The 23,779-nt window shown below is 39.0% G+C and overlaps 1 protein-coding gene across 3 annotated transcripts in view; it reads left to right on the top strand.

Moving 5' to 3' along the window:
* Window positions 1–23,779, top strand: part of Unc79 (unc-79 homolog, NALCN channel complex subunit) — a 216,084-nt gene that overhangs the window by 134,101 nt on the left and 58,204 nt on the right. For all 3 annotated transcript variants that reach the window (XM_071606555.1, XM_027931618.3, XM_071606553.1), the window contains 6 exons: window positions 8,052–8,159; window positions 11,456–11,572; window positions 14,179–14,262; window positions 17,396–17,498; window positions 19,469–19,609; window positions 22,575–22,613. In XM_071606555.1, the coding sequence (XP_071462656.1) occupies window positions 8,052–8,159; window positions 11,456–11,572; window positions 14,179–14,262; window positions 17,396–17,498; window positions 19,469–19,609; window positions 22,575–22,613 (592 nt within the window). The remainder of the gene's footprint in view (window positions 1–8,051; window positions 8,160–11,455; window positions 11,573–14,178; window positions 14,263–17,395; window positions 17,499–19,468; window positions 19,610–22,574; window positions 22,614–23,779) is intronic.

The following is a 23,779-nucleotide window of genomic DNA, read 5'->3' as shown; positions in this document are numbered from 1 at the left end:
AAACAGAAATTACCAGTTACAGTCTAGGCCCTAATTCACGGACATCATTTGATGGTGATGAGGGCACAGCACAGATTTCCTGCCTTAAGCAGCATTCCTTGTGTTTTCTTGGAGTCACTGAAGATAACTTTTAGAAAGTGGCAAACTGAGAGTACATCTTATTCTAAAACACAGTCTTTCATAGTATCTCAGTGCTGATTGGAAGGCTGCTTCATTTCTTAGTTCAGATCTAAATGATGATGAGGAGGAGGAGGAGGAGGAGGAGGAGGAGGAGGAGGAGGAGGAGGAGGAGACGACTCTTCAGAAAAAAGGAATTGGCCAGAAATAATTACTTCAGTATATTCATAGACTTGAGACTGGTAAAATTCTTGGATTCCTTTAGACTGGTTCCTGATTTTATACAAGAGGATCCCGAGGCATAGGGGAGGTAGTGTGTCTTGTCCCAGGTCACACTGCCAGACAGAAGCAATGCCAGGGCCATCCTCTATCCTCCTGCCTTTCTCATTGTTCCACCTGAAAGTGACTTATAAGAGAATGTGCCCAGGCTCTTTATTTGCCCCAGGTACTATTGAAAGGTTTCTAGCTGTTCTCTAGCTCACAGGACAGAGCTGTGTACCTCAAAGATGCTCTGTGAAAGTCTGTTGAATGAGCACCAGTGTATTTGGAAAGGGTCATGCTCCAGCCAGGTAGGGGAAGAAAAGATCTGTTAATGATAAGAAATTTTAAGAAGCTAAGAAGGTCTCAAGGGAAAGTGGGGCACCTTTTATTGTTGGAACCAGAAAAAATTGCTGCATAGGGATGGAGAATAGTGCTAGCCTAGAAGCTGTAGAGGTCTATGGGGTATGGATCCAAGAAGCCAACAGGGCCTATAGGATGAGTGTCTATGATCAATAGGCTATATGTAGGCTGTAATATGTATGTTTGTGCATATGTCACCTTCTTTTTTCATCCTTATGTACGATCCTTCCCCAGGGAGGAAATTTATTTATTTTATATTATTTGATACCAGAACAAGAGAAAAGTATCTGACAAATATATATATATATATAATATGCATTATGCTATCGTAATGACAAGCATACACATTTCTGCCCTACCCTGCTGGGCAGTGGAGGAGGCCTAAGCTTCCCAGGACTTTCTTGTCTCTCTCTGCAGGAGCCAGGGCGGCCCCACACCTGCTTCTGGGAACCCTCCCATGCTCTCAGCCTTGCTGCTCATTGCCTCAAACCCAGGACTGAGCTCACTGTGCACTTTCTCTCTTTGTGTCAGTTCTTGCAAGAAGCATCAGGGTGCTGGGCATTCTTCATCTCCCCGAGGCTTGCACACTTTCTGTTCTTAATTTTTCTTTCAAGTTTCTCTATCCCAACTCCCTAATCCTTCCCTTGTGTCCTCAGAAATTCAAGGACCTTTAGGAGCAAAACACCTTTAGGTTCTCTCTCCTGTGATTGTTCCCTTGGCCTTCTTAGTCTAATGGACGCCTGACTTTCCCTGGGGACACTGCTTTTCTCACAGCCTTTGCATGGCTGGGGATTAGGCATCTTCTTTGCCCATCATTACCCACTTCAGACCATTCCTCCCTTCCTCTACTACCCCAGCTCTGAATCTCCTATCATCCAACCACTCTGTAATGCAGTTTCCTTGCTACCTTGTTACTAACCCTCAGTCTTCTCATTTGCTGGCAGATAGGATTCCTGGCTCTTCTTACTCTCTCCCAAAACACTCCTGCCTTGGTTCTTGTTGATTTTAATATTGGTATGGATGCCTCTTCTAACACTCTGGTTTCTCAGTTCCTTGAATCAATCTTTCTCAGTGATATGTGTGTGTGTGTGTGTGTGTGTGTGTGTGTGTGTGTATGTGTACATTTTTTTTTAATCCCTCACTTTAGCTCAACTACTTACTGCCATGGGTCATTTCACAGGCAAATACCTGCAATCTTTCCAAGATCTAAATTTTGTCTCCTGTTCTCTGATTACCACTTCCTAGCCCTTGCCCCCAGGCAATACTATGTCTTGTGCCATCTTTCCTGGCCTCTCCCCTACTTCATGTCATATCTCCTTACTACTCTTAAATTCAGGTCTCTCAGTATAACCCTTCCTTGCCTATACCTCTTTGGCTTTTGCTTTTTCAGATTTCCTTGGCCAAACACAACCCTTGTTAAGTCAAAGTCTCCATATACTGGCACCTATTAGATTAGTATTAGAATCAGTATTAGAATCTTCATCTACTGTACCTATTAGATTAATGTGCCTGTATAAAAACACATAATGTGGATGGCCTCATTTTAAATTCACGGCCACAAATCTCAACTGGGTCCTTTTAAAAAATTGGTACATATTAATTATGCAGAATGTGGGTTTCATCATGGCATCTGTGCATACGAAGAAACATATTTCACTCACCGGCACCTTCCCTCCCTCCCTCCCCTCCTCTGCCCTTCTAATTTGAAGGAGTCTCTTTTTCCTCCCTGTTTTTTCCTTCTAGTTTCCATGTATGAGAGTGAAACGTACAATAATTTTCTGAGTCTGACTTAATTTCACTCAAAATTGCAGTCTCCAGTTCCATTTTTCCTGTGAATTATAATTTCATTCTTCTTTATGGCTGAATAAAACTCCATTGCGTCTATGTAACATATTTTCTTTATCCAGTCATTTGTTGGTGGACACATAGGCTGATTCCACAACTTGGCTATTGTGAATTGTGCTGTCAGAAATACAGGGATGCATGTATCTGTAAAATGTGCTGAATTTAATTGTTTTGGATAAATACTAAGGAATGGTATAGCTAGATCATACAGTAGATCTATTTTTGGCTTTTGGACTGATTTGCATATGTACTAATTTACACTCCCACCAACAGTGTTTAAGTATTTCTTTCCCCCGCATTCTCCCCAGTTTAATTTTAAAATATTTTTTTAGTTGTAGTTAGACAAAATACCTTTATTTTATTTATTTATTTTTATGTGGTGCTGAGAATCGAACCCAGTGCCTTGCACTCTACCACTGAGCTACAACCTCAGCCCCATGATTTATAGTTTTGATGCTTGTTATTCTAACTGCAGTGAGATAGAATCTCAGTAGTTTTGTGTGGTTTTTGTTTGTTTGTTTGTTTGTTTTTGTTTTCTGTTTTGTGGTGCTGGGAATCAAAGCCAGGGGTTCATTCCTGCCAATAAGTGTGCTACACTGAGCCACATCCCCAGGGCCTTAGTGTAGTTTTGCTTTGCATTTCCCCAAGTGCTAAAGGTGATGAACATTTTTTTCATATAATTCTTTGTACTTCTTTTGAGAAGTTCAATGTCTGTTCAGTTAATTTGCCCCTTTATTTATAGGGTTGCTTGCTTTTCATATGTTGAGTTTTTTTGAGTTCTTTATATATTCTGGATATTAGTCCTTTGTCAGAGGAGTAGCTGATAAATATTTTCTTCCATTCTTTCGGTTTTCTCTTCACTCTGTTTTCTTTTCAGTGCAGAAGCTTTTCAATTTGATGCCATCCATCCTTCCTTCCTATCTATCTATCTATCTATCTATCTATTCATCTTTTTCTCTTGTTTCCTGAGCTATAAGCAATCTTATTCAGGAAGTCGTTGCCTGAACCTGTATGTTGAATTGTATTCCTTTTTTTTTTCTTATAACAGTGGCAAAATTAAAAAGTATATTTAAGTCTTTGACCTATTTTGAGTTTACTCATGTACAGGGTCAGCAGGTTCCTTATGGCTACCTGGCAAACACACTTCATTTTCCTGATTCACAGCTCCATTCTCCTAAATGACTACTTCATAGCTACGTTTCTCCCTCAATTTTCATTTCCTGTTCCTATTTGACATCATCAGAAGGAATTTTCACAGCCTCCTACCACTTCCTACCTTCCAGTGTTTGCACTTATGCACCCTGACTTCCTGGCTGTGTTCCTAAAGGCACATTTCCTTGATATTTCCTATATCCTACTCAAAGATATAGGCACCCCCAAATTCTCTGCTCTTTTTCCTCCCTCAGATTTTTTATTTCTAAGGGATTCTTGACTTGATCATATAGAAATAATCTTATATATCTCTCTTTATATATTAAAAAAAACCCTCCTGATTCCAATTTTCCCAACTATTATCACTATCTTCAATTTTTTCCCATTGTGTTCTTTCTAAGAATCATTCCAGTGAAGTTTCCATTCTTACTCCACCACCAAAAATGCACTTGTCAAGGACACCAAGGACCTTCTTTTTAATCCCAGCAGTCAACCCTTAGGTCTTTCCTCTGACATGTAAACAGTATTTGACATGGTTCATTGCTCTCATTTCATTTGGCTCGCAGGGTCCTTACTCTCTTGGTTTTCTTCTTATTCAGCGGTCACTCCTTCTTATCTCTTTTGTTGGTCCATCTTTATCTCCCTAATGGGGAAGTACTCTGGGGTCTCTTTCTTTGGTCCTTTGCTCTCTGGACACTCTTTTTCTTGATGTTCTTATCTAGTCTAAGACTTTGCATATTGTCTGTATGCTGAGGCAACTATCAGTTACCTGTTGTTGGAAAAACACTGTGTAACAAAAATCGGCAGCATGTGACAATAAGCATTTCTTTAGTTTGAGACTCTACTGGCCTTCTGGGGATTGCCTAAGCCAGCCTGGGCTGGGGCAGGCTCTGCTCCTCATGCTTGCAGACCTCCGTGGGGCACCGTGAGGCCTGGGAGTATTCTCATGGTGATAGCGGAGCCACAGGAGAGCAAAAGCAGTTATGCAAGCACTTTTCCATTTGGTCATACTATACCTGCAAAAATTTTGTTAGCCAAAGCAAGTCACATACAGACATAATCTTATTTCTTATAGCTCGGAGGGGACATATACTCTGTCTCTTTAGTGGGAAGAACTTGGGAATCCCACAGCGAAAGACATCAATTCAAGGAGGAGTGAAGAACTGGAGCCACATCTCTCAAATATTGCGTGGATGTACTCACTCTAAAGGGTGATCTGTAGTTCACCTGAGATTAAAATGTAATTGAGAATTCTTTATTTTAATCTGGCAACCTTGATCTGCCTTCAAAACATCCAGAACATTATCCCTTATTACATTCACTGCTGTGAGCCACCAGTAGTTCTTACCTGGCTTAGGTGCTGTTGCCTCTTAACTGGTCTCTCACCTTCTACTTCGGTTGCCTTCACATCCTCTCAACACAACAGCCAGAGTGATCCTGTAGAATTTGAGATTATGCTTTTCTTCATCTTAAAACCTGCCAGTGGCCCTCCATTTCTTCCATAGTAAAAACGCAAGTTCTTGAAGTTCTTGGAATTCCCAACATGCTCCTCGCCCTCATTAGCGCTCTCACTGCATGTGCCCAGCTCTTTCCACAGCTTCGCTCTGCCACTGTGGCCTCTTGCCAGTTATTGAACACTCTCTACACCTTTCCTCCTTTGCCTTGGCTGTTCCCTCTACCTGGAGCTGCCCGATGCTTGACTCACATCCTCACTTCTTTTAATTCTTTGATCAAACATTGGGTTCTCAATGAGCCCTGCCCTGGATGACACCGCAGTGTCCCACCCCTACCTGACCTTTGCACGCTCACTCTCTCACTTCTCTTCCACAGAGAATTAATCTTCTAACATACAATGATTAACTCACTTTTATACATATTAATTATTGTCTATCTCTCCCACAAAAGTGAGAGCCCTGCAAAGCAGTGATTGTGATCTGGTTTGTTTGCTGATTGTGTCCCAGTGACTAGGAGAGTGCTGGCAGGTATCTGATGCGTGAAAGGAGAGCTTCACAGTTTCTGCACAACACTATGAAAATTGAATGTAAATATGTTACATGGATAGCTGTTCTGGTATTTGTCTTAAATTGTATACAAATAAAAAGTTTTATAAAGTGATTGAAACATCTTGATACACTGCTGATTGTTAATGACTGTCTTACAGTAATGACATTTCTTTAAGATTATAGATGTATCAAGGATTTTAATAAGCATAACAAAAACTCCCAAAGTCTTGCTAATCTTTCAAAAAGTTCCCAGAAATTAACTTTAAGCATTTTCACTCCCCGTTCCTGGTGGGATTATTGTGTCATAGCTGTTGCACACACGGAATGCAGGCAGATCAGGGTGAGAAAGGGAGCTATGCAGGTTTGTGACTTGTCGCTTGGGGAGGATAATAATACCCAATCTTTCCGTATCTTGATGATTTAAATAACTTAAAATTAATAACTATTTTGTGCTTTATCAAGATGGCTTGGGAAACTTTACAAGTAATTTTTTGGTTATCAAGAAGTCATTAATCTCGCAACTGTATCTACTCAGAAAGACCTGTAAGAGTCAAAAATAGTTGTTTCAAAATCAACACTTAGAATTTTTTTTCACAGGCCCTCCCCTGGAATCTATTTTACTTTTTTTTTCTGACAGTTGAATAAGTTTAATAAGTAGCAAACTTAAATTATATGTATGTATATATGAATGTATGGTGTATTGTTCTATGTCAAGAAAAAAACAACTTATCCCATGCAGATGATGAGATGGAACATTTTTAAGCTTAAGAACTTGGACCATTTAGGGCCAGTCTCCCTGATTGGCAGCATAGTGTATCCATGGAACCTGTCATGGTCACTCCAGGCTGGCAGAATGCTCACCGTCTGGTGCTACTGAAGATGGCAAGAGAGTGTGTAAAGAATTTTAGGAGGTTTGTTATGACAAACCATTAAGCTTTAAGAAGTTTTAAAGGATAATCTTTAGTTATCTAGAATAATATGGGACAACTGATTTCCCAATATTGATATTAATAAGACAATAGTATATGCAGAAAATATTTTACCTTAGATATCAAATAGGAAATGAAAATAGCATTACCTGGTGATTCTTGCCTATAATCCTAGCTACTTGAGAGGCTGAGGAAGGAGGATTGCAAGTTCAAGGCCAACCTCAGCAACTTAGTGAGACCCTGTCTCAAAAAAAAAAAAAAAAAGTTTCTTTCTCAACAAATAAAATACAAAATCTGAGTTAATGGTATTTATTCCATTTCAGATACAGTCCGTACTATTAAATTACTTCTGGTTTACCAAAGTTCATGGGCAAGTACACAGAAAGTTACATTATAGTATGTTAAGTTTGCAAAACGTTAAGGGCACAGTGCTCTGTGATTATTTAAGAAGTCACGCGACCCAGGGTTTGTTTGCATTTTGGGAATAAATAGGATTTTGGAAGTATCCTTGGAGCTGGAATTTCTATGTAAATTGAAATATAAATGATGATTAGGAAATTTCCAGACAAAGATGGAGATAGATGTTAGATGAAAAGAAATTCAGCATGGAAAGGTGTTTTAGTCAGATTTTTCACTGCTGTGACTAAAGGTTCTGACCAGAAAAATTGTAGAGGAGGAAGAGTTTATATTTGAGGACTCACAGTTTCAGAGATCTTAGTCCATAGAAGGCTGGCTCCATTCCATGGGGCTTGAGGGGGGCTGAATATTATGGTGGGAGAGGGTGGCGGAGGGAGGCAGCTCATATCATGTTGACAAAGAAGGAGAGAGAGAGAGAGAGAGAGAGAGAGAGAGAGAGAGAGAGAGACTCCACTTGCCAGATACAAATATATACCCCAAACCACGACCCAATTCCAACCTTCTCCAGCCACACCCTACCACTTCAATTACCACTCAGTTAATTCCTACCAGGGGATTAAATTGTTGATTGGGTTAAGATTCTTACAACTCAATTATTTCTCCTCTCTGAACCTTCTTGCACTGTCTCACATGTGAGCTTTGGGGGGACACCTCAGGTCCAAACATAACAAAAGGTAAGTGCCTCATTTGAAGATGTGCATGGTAAAAATTCTGAGCTGTAGCTTTGTGGTCATGCTATCATGAATTTCTAAGAGACACATCAATAGATGCAGAAGGTAATGTAGAATCAACTCCTATAGAGCCCTGAAACTTGTTTGGATGCAATTCCCTTCAGGTAATTATTAGAGCCAAAAAGAACATAAAGATTTGAGTGGGTTTAATAGACAAGAGTGAAAAGGATATGGAAAAGGCTCTTGAACTTGCTTTTCTTCAGTGTCCTGAGTTTTAAATTATTTTTCCTTTGTAGATCCCTCCACTAAAGGCCTTTCAACTTTAGAAATGCCACGAGAATCTTCATCTGCCCCTGCATTAGAAGCAGATGTTCCAGAAACAAGTAGTCATTCCTCAATATCAAGTAAGAGTCCTTCCCCCTGTGCATTGTTTGGAACACAGTCCTGCTGTACTATTTCCAATTGTGCAATCTGGTTGTTTTCTCTCTTTAAAAAATATTGTTTTAGCCTCCTAGGTGGCACTATGTTGTATGTTTTATGAGACACTGAGGTGTAGCACAACCCACTTTTTGTACCTATCTCCTGTGTTTGCTTAATCATGTAATTATTGATTGACCAAGAATCCTAATCTGTTAAAGAATGATGACTGAATTTTATCATTCAATAAAATAAAAATTATCTATTATGAGCCTAAACGTAAAGCATGGAATTGGTTATATGACATGTGGAAATCAATGTTCATGGCAGGATTTTATGCAACATGTTTATTTAATTTGAATCATCTGCATCAGTGACAAAATTTTATCTAGCTGATCATAGAATAAATATGCCATATATCATGAACCCAGATCATGATCCCTGAAAGTAAAGATGGCATAATATTTATAAGATCCATAGGAGGCTAGTGCTTTGAAACTGCCTTCTATTGTTGAGTTCCAGTGATGTTTCATCAAGGTGTCCATCCAACTTAGCAGAGTCAATTAAGAGACTTTAGCATGGGAAATCCTAAACAGGAATCAGAGATACAAAGGTGCAACTTTTGCAAACATTTGTCACGTGTGCCAATAAATTCTGTGTTCCATGTGGACACTGCCTGAAGAGCTAATTTTCATTTGGCCATCTTTTGAAATATGAATGATCCTGAAAAGCCAGATAATGATCTTAACATAAATGCTGGACTGGTAGTACGAACATCATCATCTTCATCATCCATTCATTCATGCATTTATTCAGAAATTATTTACTAAGAGTCTGCTGGGTGCCAGGCATTGTGCTTGGCACTGAGGATCAAAGGTGAATACATAAGATACCCCATGTTTTCAAGGAGTTTACAGTCATAAGAATAATTATAGCTTCCATTTATTTGACACTTCAGATGTGCCAGGCACTATGCTGAATGGTTCATACCAATCCTTCCATTAGCACTGCATGGCATATTGTTGACCCTACTCTGTAGATTAAGAAATTGAGGTTCAAAGAGGTTGAGTGACTTACCTAAAGTCATACAGCTACTAAGTGATAGAGAAAGGAATTGATGCAACTCTGTTAGATTTTAGAGCTCAGGTTCTTTTCAGTGTACCACACTGCCTTAGAGTAATTTCAAGTCAACTATGATAGAGATTATATAAATCCTGAGACAGTTTCCAAGTGACACGTTGCCTGTTTGGTGGCAAAAGAGAACAGCTAGTTCTCAATATAATTGTTCTTCTTTTATCATAAATACCTGTTTGATAACATGATAAAAGGCCAATTTTTAAGTCCACGTACCAGAGTCATGAAAATGTGTTTTCTTTTCCTAATTTACATGAATCATTAATAAAAAGATAATGAATACCAAGTAGGTATAATTTGAGATAGCAAGGATGTTTATGTCCCTGTGACTTCAGTGCTGACAAAATGTATTGTAAAGTAAATGTACCAAAATTGTGACTGAACAAAGTCATGTGTATCATGATCCCAAAGTCATGACTGAACATAGCCTTTTTGGATTTAGCTCAGCATATCATTGAATTTCCATCTCCCCTCCTTGCCATTCAAAGCATGTGTGTTGTGACTCTTGGTGGTGAGCTCTTGGAGCCATAATGCCAGGTGCCTTAGACATTAAAGGCTTTTACTCTCAGAAATTCTGCTGCCTTTAAAAGCAACTCAGACGTGAGGTCAGAGCTCAGTGGAGAGCACTCATCTGGCCTGTCTGAGGCCCTGAGTTCCATCCCCAGCACCACAAAACAAATCCAAACTGAGAATTGGAGAAATTTTGCAGTCACTAGAGGTTTTAAATTCTTATTTGACTTAGTAAGCAAGATACTTCTAATTTTTAAATTTGTTAACTCTTTTGAAAGATTTCTGCTTTTAAAAAAATTTTAAAGCTGCACTTTTAAAGTGAGTCAAAAAATTTGTGAATTTTACAAATCAACAAAGTCAGACTTGTTTAATATTAGGTTGATTTGTCCATTCCATGAATTCAGTTAATATGGACTCCAAGACACAAGAAATCCCATCACATGCTTGTTGCTCAATTATCAGCTGATTATTTTGTAGCTAAACATGACCACCATAAATCAAACTCCATGCTAATTACATTAGAAATAATGTTATAATTGATTTCACCTCAACCCAAATTGCTGCCTTGGCAGTATGACTGTGAAACTTATGTATAACATTCAAGATTTTCCAGGGGCCATACAGTCATCTTGGTTTCTACCATCCATTTCTAGGGCATGTAAGTTATAACTTCATTTTCTCAAATTGTCCTGATAAAAGCACGAAAAACCACAAGTTGTCAAATATTCAATGTTTGAGGCCATGTAAAAAGGCCACATGGGTGATGCTCTGTCTTTCACTCTGGGCTGGTTGTTGGGCTGGGGGGAACTGTGCCATGGAGTAGGGAGGGGTGAAGGAAGCAGGCTGCCTCTCCACAGTCTGCTGGCAGAGTGCTTTCTGCTGTTTTCCTGTTTGGAATTGCATGTAACTTGACATTTCACTGGTGGGATATTTGCCAATTCTTAATTTAATGATAACAACTTTATCATTGTTTTCTAAAACAAAAATGTGTACTAGAATATATTTGTGGAACATTATTCGATTAACATTTTTCAAACAATAAACAGAAACTCCTACAGAGGTTGGAAACAACATTGACTTTGGAGTTGATATGTTCTGGTTTTAGGACCATCTCAGTTGCTGACTGTTTCTATTTGCTTCAATTTCTTTCTCTAAAAATTGGGGTGGGTATATGTCTTCCCACTCCAACATATATATGTGCACACACACATCATACACACATTACAGTTAGGGACTTTATGGGACACACATTGCAGACTAAAACTGTGTACATGCAAGCTCCATTAAAGACAGTTGAGCTATAAATTCAAAGTAGTAGTGTCTGCCTTCATTCCTCTTTGGAATATAGCAGAGTATATAAGGGAAAAAATAAGTGAGAATAATCATAGTTCATTTTGTTGTTACTGGGATATTTATAGGCAGTAGATCATTGCTAAAGTGTACTGTTATTGTCTGAGTAAAGAAAGACACTTCAAACAGCAGAATGCCTCAGTTTTTCCCTTGGACAGGAGCATATAATTTACCAAAAATTATGACTACCAATGAAGGTTCAATTAGGACTCATATGGTTGTGTAGAGCCTTTGTGTGCTTTGGAAATTGATGCCCCCTGGTAATCATCTCCTAATTTCCTTCATATAGCTCAGTATAGGCAGATGAAAAGGGGATCCCTGGGCGTTCTCACAATGAGCCAGTTAATGAAGCGACAGCTGGAACATCAGTCTAGCGCCCCCCATAACATCAGCAACTGGGACACTGGTGGGTCAGCCTTTTCTTCTTGTTTTACCTCTCAGATTAGCTAATGCCACTTTCTCTGTGTCCACTTTGCTCCCTTGTTAAGGAATACATTTTCTCTCACATTATTTGGTTCAAATAATTTTTAAAAACTACTGTAATTAGTAAGTCTATGCAAACTTTCCAAGTGTTCCAGAGTAACATGTTTATTCATCTAAGCTGGTCTGATTCTCTTTTCCTTTAAAACCTTGATTCCAGATCTTAGATTATCAGTCTGAGGAGGGAATGGAACTATGATCTCATGATGCAAATTAAAACACACACACATTCACTAAATTATCAATATTTTTTATAAAATAAACAATTAAAGAAATAGTAATAATAATAGTAATAACGAATTTTAGCTTAGCGACTCCCTGATCTCCATTGGTTTGGGAATCTGAGTCCTATTTTAGTCACAAGGTCCCTAGGCTCCAGCTGCTCACCCTCATGTTCCTAAGATGGAACTGGATCTAGCCTCAAGACATGTCTACTTTACACATGATCTGTCTGCATTTTTTAATCTTGGTTCCCACGTTCTGTATATGTACTACCTTCTCCAGTCAACAATATGCTGCAATCCTATTTTAAGTGCCCGCCCTTCTTTTTTTTTCCTTTATAAATTAAATGGGTCATTTGAGTTGCAGGATTATATGTGTGAATGCACTCTGCAGCATGCATGCATATGAAAATACAAAGGTTTATTATTGTGATATGCTTGGAGGCCAGCACCTGGACTCTTAGCATCTTGGTTAGTACTTCCTGGCTGCAGTTACATGAGATTATTTTAATATTCTTTCTTACAATTAGGAAGTACAGTGTCCACAAATTCAAAAATCTGGCATATGAGTAAGCCATCTTATTTGCCCTCATTATTCTTCAAAACAAGAGAGCTCTTCTAGATAACTAAACTCCACACACCACACCCAATTCCACATGGAATAAATCATTTCAGTTCTCCTGGACTTTATAAGGTTGAATTGTTTTGGTTTGGTACTGTGGATTGAACTCAGATGTGCTTAACCACTGAGACACATTCCCAGCCCTCTTTATTTTTTTATTTTGAGACAGAGTCTCGCTAAGTTGTTCAGGGCCTCGCTAAAGTTGCTGAGGATGCCTTTGAACTTGAGATCTTCCTGCCTCTGCCTCCCGAGCTGCTGGGATTACGGGCCTGCATTCCTATGAATGGTTGTAAGGTCAACTTAAGGCTTAATGTTTTCTCTTCATTTAGTAATAGGTGGTAGTAAGCAGTGAAAAACCAAATACAAACAGGCAGAGGTGAGGAGACAGACCCTGGATAGCCAGCCTCAAGAGTTTATTTGTTTGGGGTAAATACTTTCTATCTAGACCAAAGAGGACTGTGTTTCTTTCTTGAGATGAAGCAATGTAAGGAATGAGAACCAACTTTTGTTTGGTTAGGTCTCAGGTATTAGATGTCCAGGTTGACTTGGGGCTTTGAAAATTATTTTGCCATGCTATTGTTTTTGTAATTAGTGGCTCAGCCTATACTAACCATTTTAGATTTTGACTATAATTACCTAGTTTGATTGACATAGTAAAGTTATGAAATGGCCAATTGATCTCAATTTTCATCTGAATTTTAATCTAAAAACCAATATGATGCTAAATAACCCATTTAACTGAATTTTTCACTTTTTAACCAGATTTCAACTTTGTTCATGTCACTCTGGTTTCTCATTTCATACCTCCCATTTACATACTGTCTGAATTTCTTTCACCTGAGTTTTCCTGGGCTCGTTTTCTATCCTCTGAGTTGGTTCTCTTGTCTTCATCTGCGACTAGAGCTTCATCTCAATCTTCTTTTTTAAAATTTGTGTTGTAAAAAGTACTTCCCATGTCTAAGCTCAGAAGCGAGCCCATGAATGTGTGGTACGGTGCTGAGTGCCATGTCACTCTAATCCACATCTTTACAAGAACAGATCTTGTCATGTAGGCGTACAGAGAATGACAGCCTAAAACATGGGTCACGTGATTCCCCTCAGCTTTCACCACTGGCTCACAGAGCACCTGCCTCTGCTCCATAGGACACATCTACATGGTTTGCTTCTCTGTCTTGTCTTTCATGTGAACAAATGTTCCTGAGGTACCTGTCTTCCATTTCTGCTGTCACCCTTCATTTCTGTTCTCCATCCCTCAAACGCCTATAATTTCCTTCTACCAGGTCCATGTGTTTTCTGTATGAACTTTCTGGCCATTACATCAAATTATCACTTATGTATTTATTGGTTTGCATAAAACATTTCTTTCATGGCCGTGACATTGACCTTTCATTTCATATCAGGAGATACAGGATTTGCACTTGTTTGAGGTATGGTGGGATCTGGCCTCTTTTGGGATAGTTTTGGGTGGTCTCCTATTTTCAGGTATATTTCATTTAATTGAATGATAAATTTGTATCAAAACCTCAAATAATCCTACCCTAAAGTCTAGGCTGTATCCTTTAAATGTTAACAGTCTACAATAGCGATGACAAAAAAAAGGGCCCCAAGAGATTATTGATTATATTCATTGTGCTGTGAATTGTAGTCACCTGACCACACTGAAGACTGAAATGCTCTATTTATCCACAGAACAGATACAGCCTGGGAAACGCCAGTGTAATGTGCCAATGTGCCTAAACCCTGACCTGGAGGGACAGCCGTTGAGAATGAGAGGTTGGTTGAGTCAGAGTCTCAGCCTGTAAGAGCTGCAAGACTGTACGTGTCCATCACCGAGTCACCCAACAGGAGCAGGTGCTGAAACCTTTTCTTCAGCAGCTCCATGAAGTGATGCAGCCTCTGCAAAACACCTTCGGGGACTGAACGCACGACAGTTCATCTTATAACATGACCAGAAGAAAGGTCTTCCTTATCATGGCTTTCTAGCCCTTCAGGCCACACAATAAAAGCCTAGTATCCACCAGTTTTCTTGACATTTGAAAATATCCACCTATTGCTTATTCTTTGTTGTTTCTAGGCCCTAGACCCCTCGGTATTCCTCCTAATACGTGTGTCAGTTTTCTGTATCACCTTGTCCCTAGTATGTTGTGATCATAGGCAAATAGCTTCTTTTCAGCTGCTGGAGGGGTATGTTGAAAACATACACTTGATTTTATGTTGTTGATGGTAGCCAGCTAAGCATAAATCTATGCTAACAGCATAAGAGTCTTTATTTTCAAAATTCAACTTCAAAATCTTAATTACAAAGGTAATTAATCCTTACTTTGTTCTTTTTAAAATTCGAAGGACGTTAACCTATCATTGGTTACAAAAAATTTTTTAAAAGAATAGTGATTCCATCTCACAGCTAGTCCCTTACATCAAGTAGGTCTGTTTTTCTAGCCCATGCCACTCTTCTGGGTTTCCTAAGGAGGATGGAAATGTTTATCTCTGGTTTCCCTCAACACTTGTTGGCAGTGAGTAGCAGCTTCAGCTCCTGTATCAGATCAGGTGAGACTCTTCTCACCTTTATGAGTGGAAGCCAGGTGGGTCATACAAATCTCTGGTGCTTGTTTATGATTCAGTAGAAGCAAAATTGCAATGAGGAAAATGGAACAAAGATGGAAAGTCGTTCTCTTTCATGGTGAACAGAAGAGTCGACTTCATGGTTTCTCCTGTCTCCAAGATTCTCAGAGAGACTTTTATCAACATCTCCAGCTTTGAAGTTGGGCTGCGGAGGTCCCCTCCTTCTTCAAGTTTCTGAGAACATTCTGTTTCTGCTTCTAGTTCTGTACAGAGGGCATTCTGGATAGTCAGGAGGGGAGCCAGCAGTGTCAATGTTGGCAGAAGTGTTGGCAGCAACTGGGAACAACACTGCAGTCTTAGCTGTGGTGTGACTCAGCTATAGCAAAAGGGAGTTAAGGTCTCCAGCTTCTGTTCTTGCATTTCCCACCTTCTCCTTGTACATCATTCTTTGTTCCCACATCAGCAGAAGGATTCAGAAATCCATGGATTCAGCTAGTGTTATCCTGTGAGACCAGTGCCCAGTACTGCAACCTACCTGCCTTCCTAGATGACTGCTGTAAATGTTGCATCATATATTCTGTATTGTCATATGAACAACAACTTCACAATGCTGTTGTCAAAAATACCTCTTCCTTAGGTGATGACTGTTTTGAAAACACAAAAACGACTGGGTCCCTCTTTTTACTTGACTTTATTTGTGATTACAGTGTGGGGAAATTGACAATAATCCTCTGACACAGCCTTAACACAGAGTTGTTTGTTGAATTACTTTTTCATGTTTGTAGTAGGTCTGGATTATGTGTCACCATTATGGGCTTAATTCTTCTGCTTTTAGCACAGGCATTTTGGCATATGGTTCAGAGTTCAAGAAATGTAAAGAATTATATTTAAACTTTCTGTGTTTTGGTTTCTTGAAGCAACTTCATGCTGTTTACCATGCTGTTTAATAATCAAGTATGTCTTCTTTTATCTTGGCCTAGTTCTTGCTTCTTCGATTACTAATCACTTTATAGTTATGCTTGTAATAAAGTTGCTTCCACTCAAAGAAACATCTTCTAGAAGCAGAGATCTTTGTTAATGACACTCTGAGGTATATTTTGGAAAGAACATTATCTCAGAGACAGCTGATGAATATTGTAGTAAAATCTGTATTCCCACTTAGGAGTTTAGGGAGTGACATGAAGTACACGTTTCTGGATACTTTTCTTTGCCTTGTGGGATTACAGGTCTTCCGCTTCTCTTAAGTACCTTTTGTAGCCTATAATATGGAAGTAACTCAATTGTTTTGAACACTTTTATCCCATTTTTTTCCTCTCAGATTGAAACACTTGTCTACTTGGTTAGGTTTCTAAACATTTTATTTTGATTCCTCTAGAAACCAATTCTCTGAATTGTTTTTCTTCTGCTTAAGGAGAGATGGAATTTCTTTCCAGTACCAAGTTCCTTGAGAAGTGGATTTCTTAACGGTCATTGGTTTCTTCTGCCTTCTTTCCTGTTTGAAGAACACAGTCTCAGGGATTCTTTGTATAACATGGTATTATTCTAAATTGTTGCTTTGGGATCTTTTTTGATGCTTCATTTGCATGGTTCTGGAAAACCTCTCCAACACTGTGGCTTCCTTAATGGAGAATACCCTCCTGATTCTCCAACTTTGCTCATCACTGGAGCATGTTGCTAAGAGTCCTGCCTCAGATTTCTTTGAAGAAAGTGAAACCCAAAGTTTTAAACATGATGGTACTATTGGCCAAAGTCAAGTGAGTTACTAAATGGTATCTTCAAAACACTTGCATTTTCACTCATAAATATTTCAATTTGAAAAATAGTCTTTTGGTTTGGAGCTTATGATATTAATTTCCAAAGTAAAATTTGCAGTGATATTTCTACCTCATATATACCCTGGATCTTATTTTCTTCCCTCGTTAGCAACACTTTAATAGTGATATATATGGTGCCTTTAGAAATGACGTATAACATGGACAGCTTCCACTGAGGCCTGGCAAATGAGGGGGGTGACTGACTTAAGTGTACCCTGGAATAGATTTCCCTCTTGATTTGTCATTTTTGTTTTAGTACCTAGTTGGTACATATGAATGCTTTCAGATATTTTCAAAGTCAAGAGGCAAGGGAGACATAGACATCCAGTTCTTAAAATCATAGAAGTAGAGACAAATCACAATAGTTCTTGACTTCATCATACCATTGAAGCTTTTCCACAATGCAGCTGGATGTCCAGGCTGCAATCCTTTGAATGTGATCTGTGGAGGGCTGTAAGAGCAGAGTGGGGACTTTCCTGATCCCAGGAGCTGAACTTTATTTACTGGTTGTCTCTTTGCTGCTTACCCAGGTGCCACGAAATCCAGCCTGCTGTCAGCACCCAGCATAGTGAGCATGTTTGTACCTGCTCCTGAAGAATTCACTGACGAGCAGCCAACGGTGATGACTGACAAGTGAGTGCACATAGAATTAGAGTTTGGTCATCAGAGTTGTGAGAAAGGATAAGAGGAAGCAAAGTCTGCTTTTAAGTCATAATTTGTTCTTCAAAAGGCTGTAACTGTAAGTGTTGGTATGTGTTTGTGATTTAGGAATGCTGTCTTATGAACACCTTTTCTTTGTGCTTAGGCATTGTTCTTTTTTTATTTGAATAAATTTAAATAATGTCACTCACTTATTATCCCTAGTAATAATTTCACACCTATAAAACCCCTCAATAAGAAACCTCAAATTGTTAGATTGGGAATAAGGATGATATTCCATTCTTTTTCCATCCTGCTAGCAGAATCTATTCTTAAACTGATTGTGTCAGCTCTCAGCTCGTCAGCCTCCAATAGCCCTAAAGCCCTTCTAGGACCAAGCACAGTTGTCTTGGTTTCTTAGATAAGGTCCTTGAGCTTGGGAAGGTTCGGCCCTCCCACTCCTCACCAGGACCCCTTTCCCAGCCCCTCCCCTTTTCCAGAGCCCCCCTGCTGTGCCCTCCCTGTGTGCCCTGCTGTGCCCTCCCTGTGTGCCCTTTTGTACTTTCTCGGTGAACTGCTCATGCTTGAAGATCCAGGTGAAGGTAAGTTCCCTGATTCCACCAGGCAGCATCAGTCATGCCATTCTCCAGCCTCCTCTGCATCCGGTGCATCTCTATCCTGGCACTTACCACATTGCATGTTATATGTGTTTTCTTAAATAACACATACATGTTCTGTAATAGATTGGGAATTCCTTAGGGACCAGGACCATTTCTTCTATATTTTATACCCTAAGTTCCCTGTATATTGACTGGCACATAAATGCTTGCTCAGTGAATATGATAGAGTTATACTTGCAGGATTTCAAGTTTGGAGAGGTCCCTTTGGGCCAGGACCAAGAATTCCAGCTACATGGATACTCATACCTGGTCTTGGTCCAAAGGGGTCTCTCCAAACTTGAAATCCTACAAGTCTTAATTCCTCAGCTCTCATCCAGTAACCATCTGACAGTCCTTGCTGAAGTGGCCTTGGGATGTCCACCTGGGGAGCTTTGTATTACCTGGGAGGGCTCTTCTTGGCTCTTCCTCTAGTGTAATGTTTTCCTTTCTCATCCTCCCCCTCCCAAGTCCCAATTTTTCCTAGTTGCTTCATATTTACTTTGTTTTTCTTCTTTTTTGGTTATAAATATGAAGGCTATATAAAAGCCATTTTGCAAGAAAACTTTTATTTACTTATTTATTTTATTTTTACCTATATTTAGGAGGGTTTCAAATAGAAGGTCACAACAGCAATCATAGTTTGGGACCCTTGCTATTTCCTCCCACTGTATAAAGCTGCCTTGGTTGAGTTTAATTAAATGGAACTCACATTAGAACGCATGAGGAACAGTAAGTTGTAAGTTACTTGAGAGCAGGTACCATTGTTTGTGTTTTCACACATTAAGCTCAGTAAATTCATAAAATTGATCTAAGTGACTGGTAGAGAAGGGACTCAATTGAGACCCCCAGGCTTTCTAAACTGTTATCTTCACTCAAGTTCCCTCTTACCCACAAATAGAACATTGTTTGAAAGCTTCTATTCATGCCTAACCATTTTTCATTTTGACAAAAATGAGAAAACTATCTAGTCATTGACAATCTCTAGCCATATTTTCACAGAAGCTTCACACCGATAGTTCAGCTGATGCTCATTCCAACAGGGCTCAATAACTCCCATTTTCCAGATGCTTGTGAATTTGAAGAGTATTTTCAGTAATTAAAGGGACTTCCACCACCTCTGCCAAGTGTGTTTTTTCTGCATCTGTGGTGGTGGTGGCCCTAGGTCTCCCGCTTATTGTTACAGTGGGGACACTGACCTCCTTTTGGGGGCTTTTCCAAGACTCATAAGAAATGACTGTGTGTTGTATGTTGTATCTTGAAACAGTGGTTGGCTTTCAGGAAAGCATTCCTCCGTTTTCCTTGCAGATGCCATGACTGTGGGGCCATTCTTGAAGAATATGATGAAGAAACCCTCGGGCTGGCCATTGTGGTCCTCTCCACATTCATTCACTTAAGCCCCGACCTGGCGGCCCCGCTGTTACTGGACATCATGCAGTCTGTGGGAAGGTAAGGGTCAGCTCGAGTTGTTTGGTTGTTTATCTCAAGACAAATCTTGAGATAAAATCCACCAGTTCAAAAGGCAAGCATGCATTTACCTTGTAGATATCTGTAGAATCAATTCAAACTAGTTTTAAAAAAAAAATTTTTTTTTAGTTGTAGATGGACACTATACCTTTATTGTGTTCATTTATTTTTATGTGATGCTGAGAATTAGACCCAGCGCCTTCCATATGTGAGGCAAGCGCTCCACTGCTGAGTCACAACTTCAGCCCAGTTCAGACTAGTTTTAAAAACAGAATGAACTGATTTTGTATTGAATTCCCCAGCTGTGTAGATTCATGAGTTACAACGTCAGAGTGAAGCTAGAAGAAGCTGCTCTTGTACTGTTTGTTGTTTGTATTTACTACATGAGCTAACATATGTTAACAGTGCTCAGAACTATCAGTTCATATTAAGCACCTCATTAGCTAATATTATTATTACTATTATTATCTCTCTTTTTGAGATGAATTCTCTAGGTATTTTGTAATCTCAAGGGACCCTCACTTAACTATGCAACTTGGCCTAATTATGTGAGGGGATAAATGCAAGTAAATAAATGTAGCAGCTTCACATTTCTGACTCAGATAAAGGAAAGATAAACACATTTTTGGGAACAGGACCTTCAGCCTGAGGGAAAAATAAGCTTAGCTATTTTGAGTGTTCATATAAAGAAAATTCCCTTTAGTAGAAAGACAATAGGAGATGGATGATATATTTCATGGATATGCATAAAGTTCTAATTCAGTAACAAACATAACATATAGTAGAGGACTGAGTAAAATTAAGTTTCCAAGCTGTGCTAACATAGTGGTAGGTGCTTTGGACTAAAGGCACTAAGGCCTAGCTCCTGCCTTCAAGTGATTCATGGCTGAGTTGTTAGAAGGAACAGTTCTGTGCAGAATCATTGAGTGGCCATATAGACAGGGCATCGATTAAGTGCTATGTTGAATGGCCACTGGGGTACAGGTGGGACATAGATTAAGTGCTATGATGAGTAATATGAGTGTAAGTGCTATAGAAGGAAAAGATTTCACTGGGGTAGGACAAGAACTGAATTCTGAAAATTCCTGGCATTTGAGAGAAGAGCATGAATCTTAATGGAGCTAAAATTAAGCCTTTTTTTTTTAAATGACGAAATACTGATTTCAGTGTAAACAAGAAAAACATTAAAAACTTGACCCCCAAAGTATAAGACCCTGTTATCTCCCTCTCTGCAGATTTTTTTGTAACATCTTTAGAGTCATATGTGCAGAGACAGTATAAAGTGAAGTGTAACCATTCCACCTTCACCTTCAGAGTGGCCGAATGCAGAGGAAGTGATAAGCATGGGGATATGGAGAAGAGAAAACATGAACTATGTCCTTTAACCCTTCATTTTGGCTGATCTTAATAATTGTGGAATAAACATTATATCAGCTTTCAGCAATACTAATGGAATTGAGGGTTGTTATTAATGCGTGGTCACAATTCCTACTATCAATACTTTTTAGTTTCAGAGGAGATGGAATTATTATTTTGATCTGTTATTATGTTCTTGAAACAGTTGATCTAAGTTATTGAGGGGATTGTTTTTGTTGTTTTAACATAAATTAGAATAACCCATGTTCAAGCATTGCCAATTAGTAGGATGGAAACACATAAGCTTTGAAGAAAAGCAAGAAAAAACGGTAGCAGACACATTTTTGCATTATATATATATATATATAAAAATCTCTGTTCTTTGAAAGACTAAGGGGGAATAGGGAAAATATTTCATGCAAACTGTCAGGATTCTAGAAACCTAAGCCTCATGGCCAAAGCTTCCAAGAGAACAGATTCATCCACTTCCTAATTAGGAGCTTCCTTATTACATGCCTCAGTTCCACTGCAAAGAATGGAGGAGGCAATGTGGATTTACAACCATTTCCTTTACTCCCTGCTGGTCAGGAGCACAGGCACCATTCCCAGGGTTTTCTAAGACTCTGTAAACTCAGCTAATCCTTTCATTTGTTAGTTGAACTTCTCCATGAGATTTTGTTTGTATTTTGCTCTCTACCTGGATGCCTCTTGAATTTTACCTGTCCCCTTTTTCAGGTACATTCTTTAAGACATACACATTTCCTGTACCCTTAATTACTATTCAGTTTATTTGCAAATGTCTTTCAACTCACTGTAAAATGAGAGGACCCACAACCAAAGCAGCCTGGAATCCTGTCTGGTGTTAGTGGTAGCTGGGAGCCATTGTTCCTCTCCAAATGGGTTCTTGGCTCAGGTCACTTCTGTAGCCTTAGGTGAATTGATTTGTGACCCTCTCCCTATTTGTTTCTTTAATGCTTTACTGATTAAAATATATTTTTCTAAATCTACCAATGTAGTACATTCTCTTTGTATATGATGACATATGGGATATTCATTTATACAGAACCATATAATTATACCTTTCAAAATTATGTTATATATCGATTATTTAACCTAACATATTTCTGTTCTCAATACAACAGTTTTCTCATTGTTTTTATTCAACAGGTAGCTGACAAATACCTGTTATCTATTTTACTAACTCATAGTGGTTTTTACAATTTGTGATTTGTTTGTAGACAGGTTTCAGAGGTTGTAGACTGTGATGAATTTGAGTTAACATGGGAATGAGTTGGGCAAGTATTGTCCTGGTTTCTATGGTCCTGACTTGGCAGTGGAAGCCATTTTGTAGGTTGGCCAGTGACAGCAAACTGATTTTGACTATGTGTCACTCTATGGAAATATCTGATTTAATGCAGAAGGCAGGTTTTGGGGCTGGGACACTGACCTCTGAGTGGGCCTTCTGTCCCTGGTCAAAAGGCGTTACACAAGTCCCCCTGTTTCTGAACCACAACAGGTCCACCTCAATACTACAGCATTTGATCATGAATAGCTAAGAAATTTGTGTGACTCTGTTTACTTTGTTTCCTAGATTGGCATCCAGCACTACCTTTTCTAACCAAGCAGAAAGGTAAGATCCTACAATGGGCCCGGATCTCACTTTCTTTTTGTTTCCTGTGCATGTTCATCCTGTTTCTAAGACATGATCTTATTCCAAGAAAGGGTTATTGTTGGTTCCAGTCACAATTCCAGAAAGCACTAGTTGTTTGATTTGAGTTCATGCCTTTGTTTATCATTCATTAATTCACTCGTTTTAGTAAAAGAATACTTTTAAGCCTACCCTGTGCTCGATACTTAGGCTTTAATTAGGGGCAAAACTAACTGGATTCCTACTCTCAGTGGGGTTTTGTGCTCTGTTGGGGAGGTAAACATGAATGAAATATTCACACAAATTTGTAATTTTAAAACATACTAAGTGTTATGAATAAAAAAGTATAGAGAAACTTACATCAATTCTTCCAACAAGTGTTTATGGGGTTACCTAGTGATGTTGAGAATACAATGGTGAAAAGCATACCCAATCCTGGCTCTCATGGAACCTACATTCAAGTTGAAGAGGAATAAGGAAATCAATCAACAAGTAAATTGATAATGTGGTTTAATATCATTTAGTGCAAAGTGCTATGAAAATCAATTAAAGTGTAGGTGCTAGAGAGGGACTGGAAATGGTCATTTTAGATACAGTGGTCAAGGATAACCTCTCTGCAGAAGAGATAATTAAGCCAAGCCTGAGCAGAGTAAGAGCAATCCATGCGGTGCTTTATGGAACCAGCAGCCAGGGCAGATGTGTTAAGTTAGGACAATGCCTGGTGCATTTAGGGGATGAACTAATAATGTGGCTGAAATGAGCATAGAAAGGATGGCAGATGGGATGGACCAGGTAGTGGGAGCCAGGCCAGGTAAAGCCCCGTAGGTTACTTAAGAAGTTGAGCTGTTGCTGAATAAAACAGGGAGCCATTGGAGCACATACTTGATCTTGTGCTTTGAAAGGATCACTCTCTGGTCAAATTCCTAGACTCAGAGTGGAATGATTTTGGTGGTCTAGGGAAGGGGAAGTAGGGAATCAATCAGCAGGCATAAATGTCAGTTAAGGAGCTCTACAACACTGTATCTAGACTCAACAATAATGTATTGCACACTTAAAAATTTAAGAGGATAGGTCTTATGTTGTGTTCTTATTAGAAAGGAAATTATTATTATTATTATTATTATTATTATTATTATTATTATTCCAGG

The sequence above is a fragment of the Marmota flaviventris genome, chromosome 2 (genome assembly GCF_047511675.1).
Source record: "Marmota flaviventris isolate mMarFla1 chromosome 2, mMarFla1.hap1, whole genome shotgun sequence".
NCBI lineage: Eukaryota > Metazoa > Chordata > Mammalia > Rodentia > Sciuridae > Marmota > Marmota flaviventris.
Note: the sequence above shows the minus strand (reverse complement) of the source record. Positions and strands in the feature narration are given on the sequence as shown.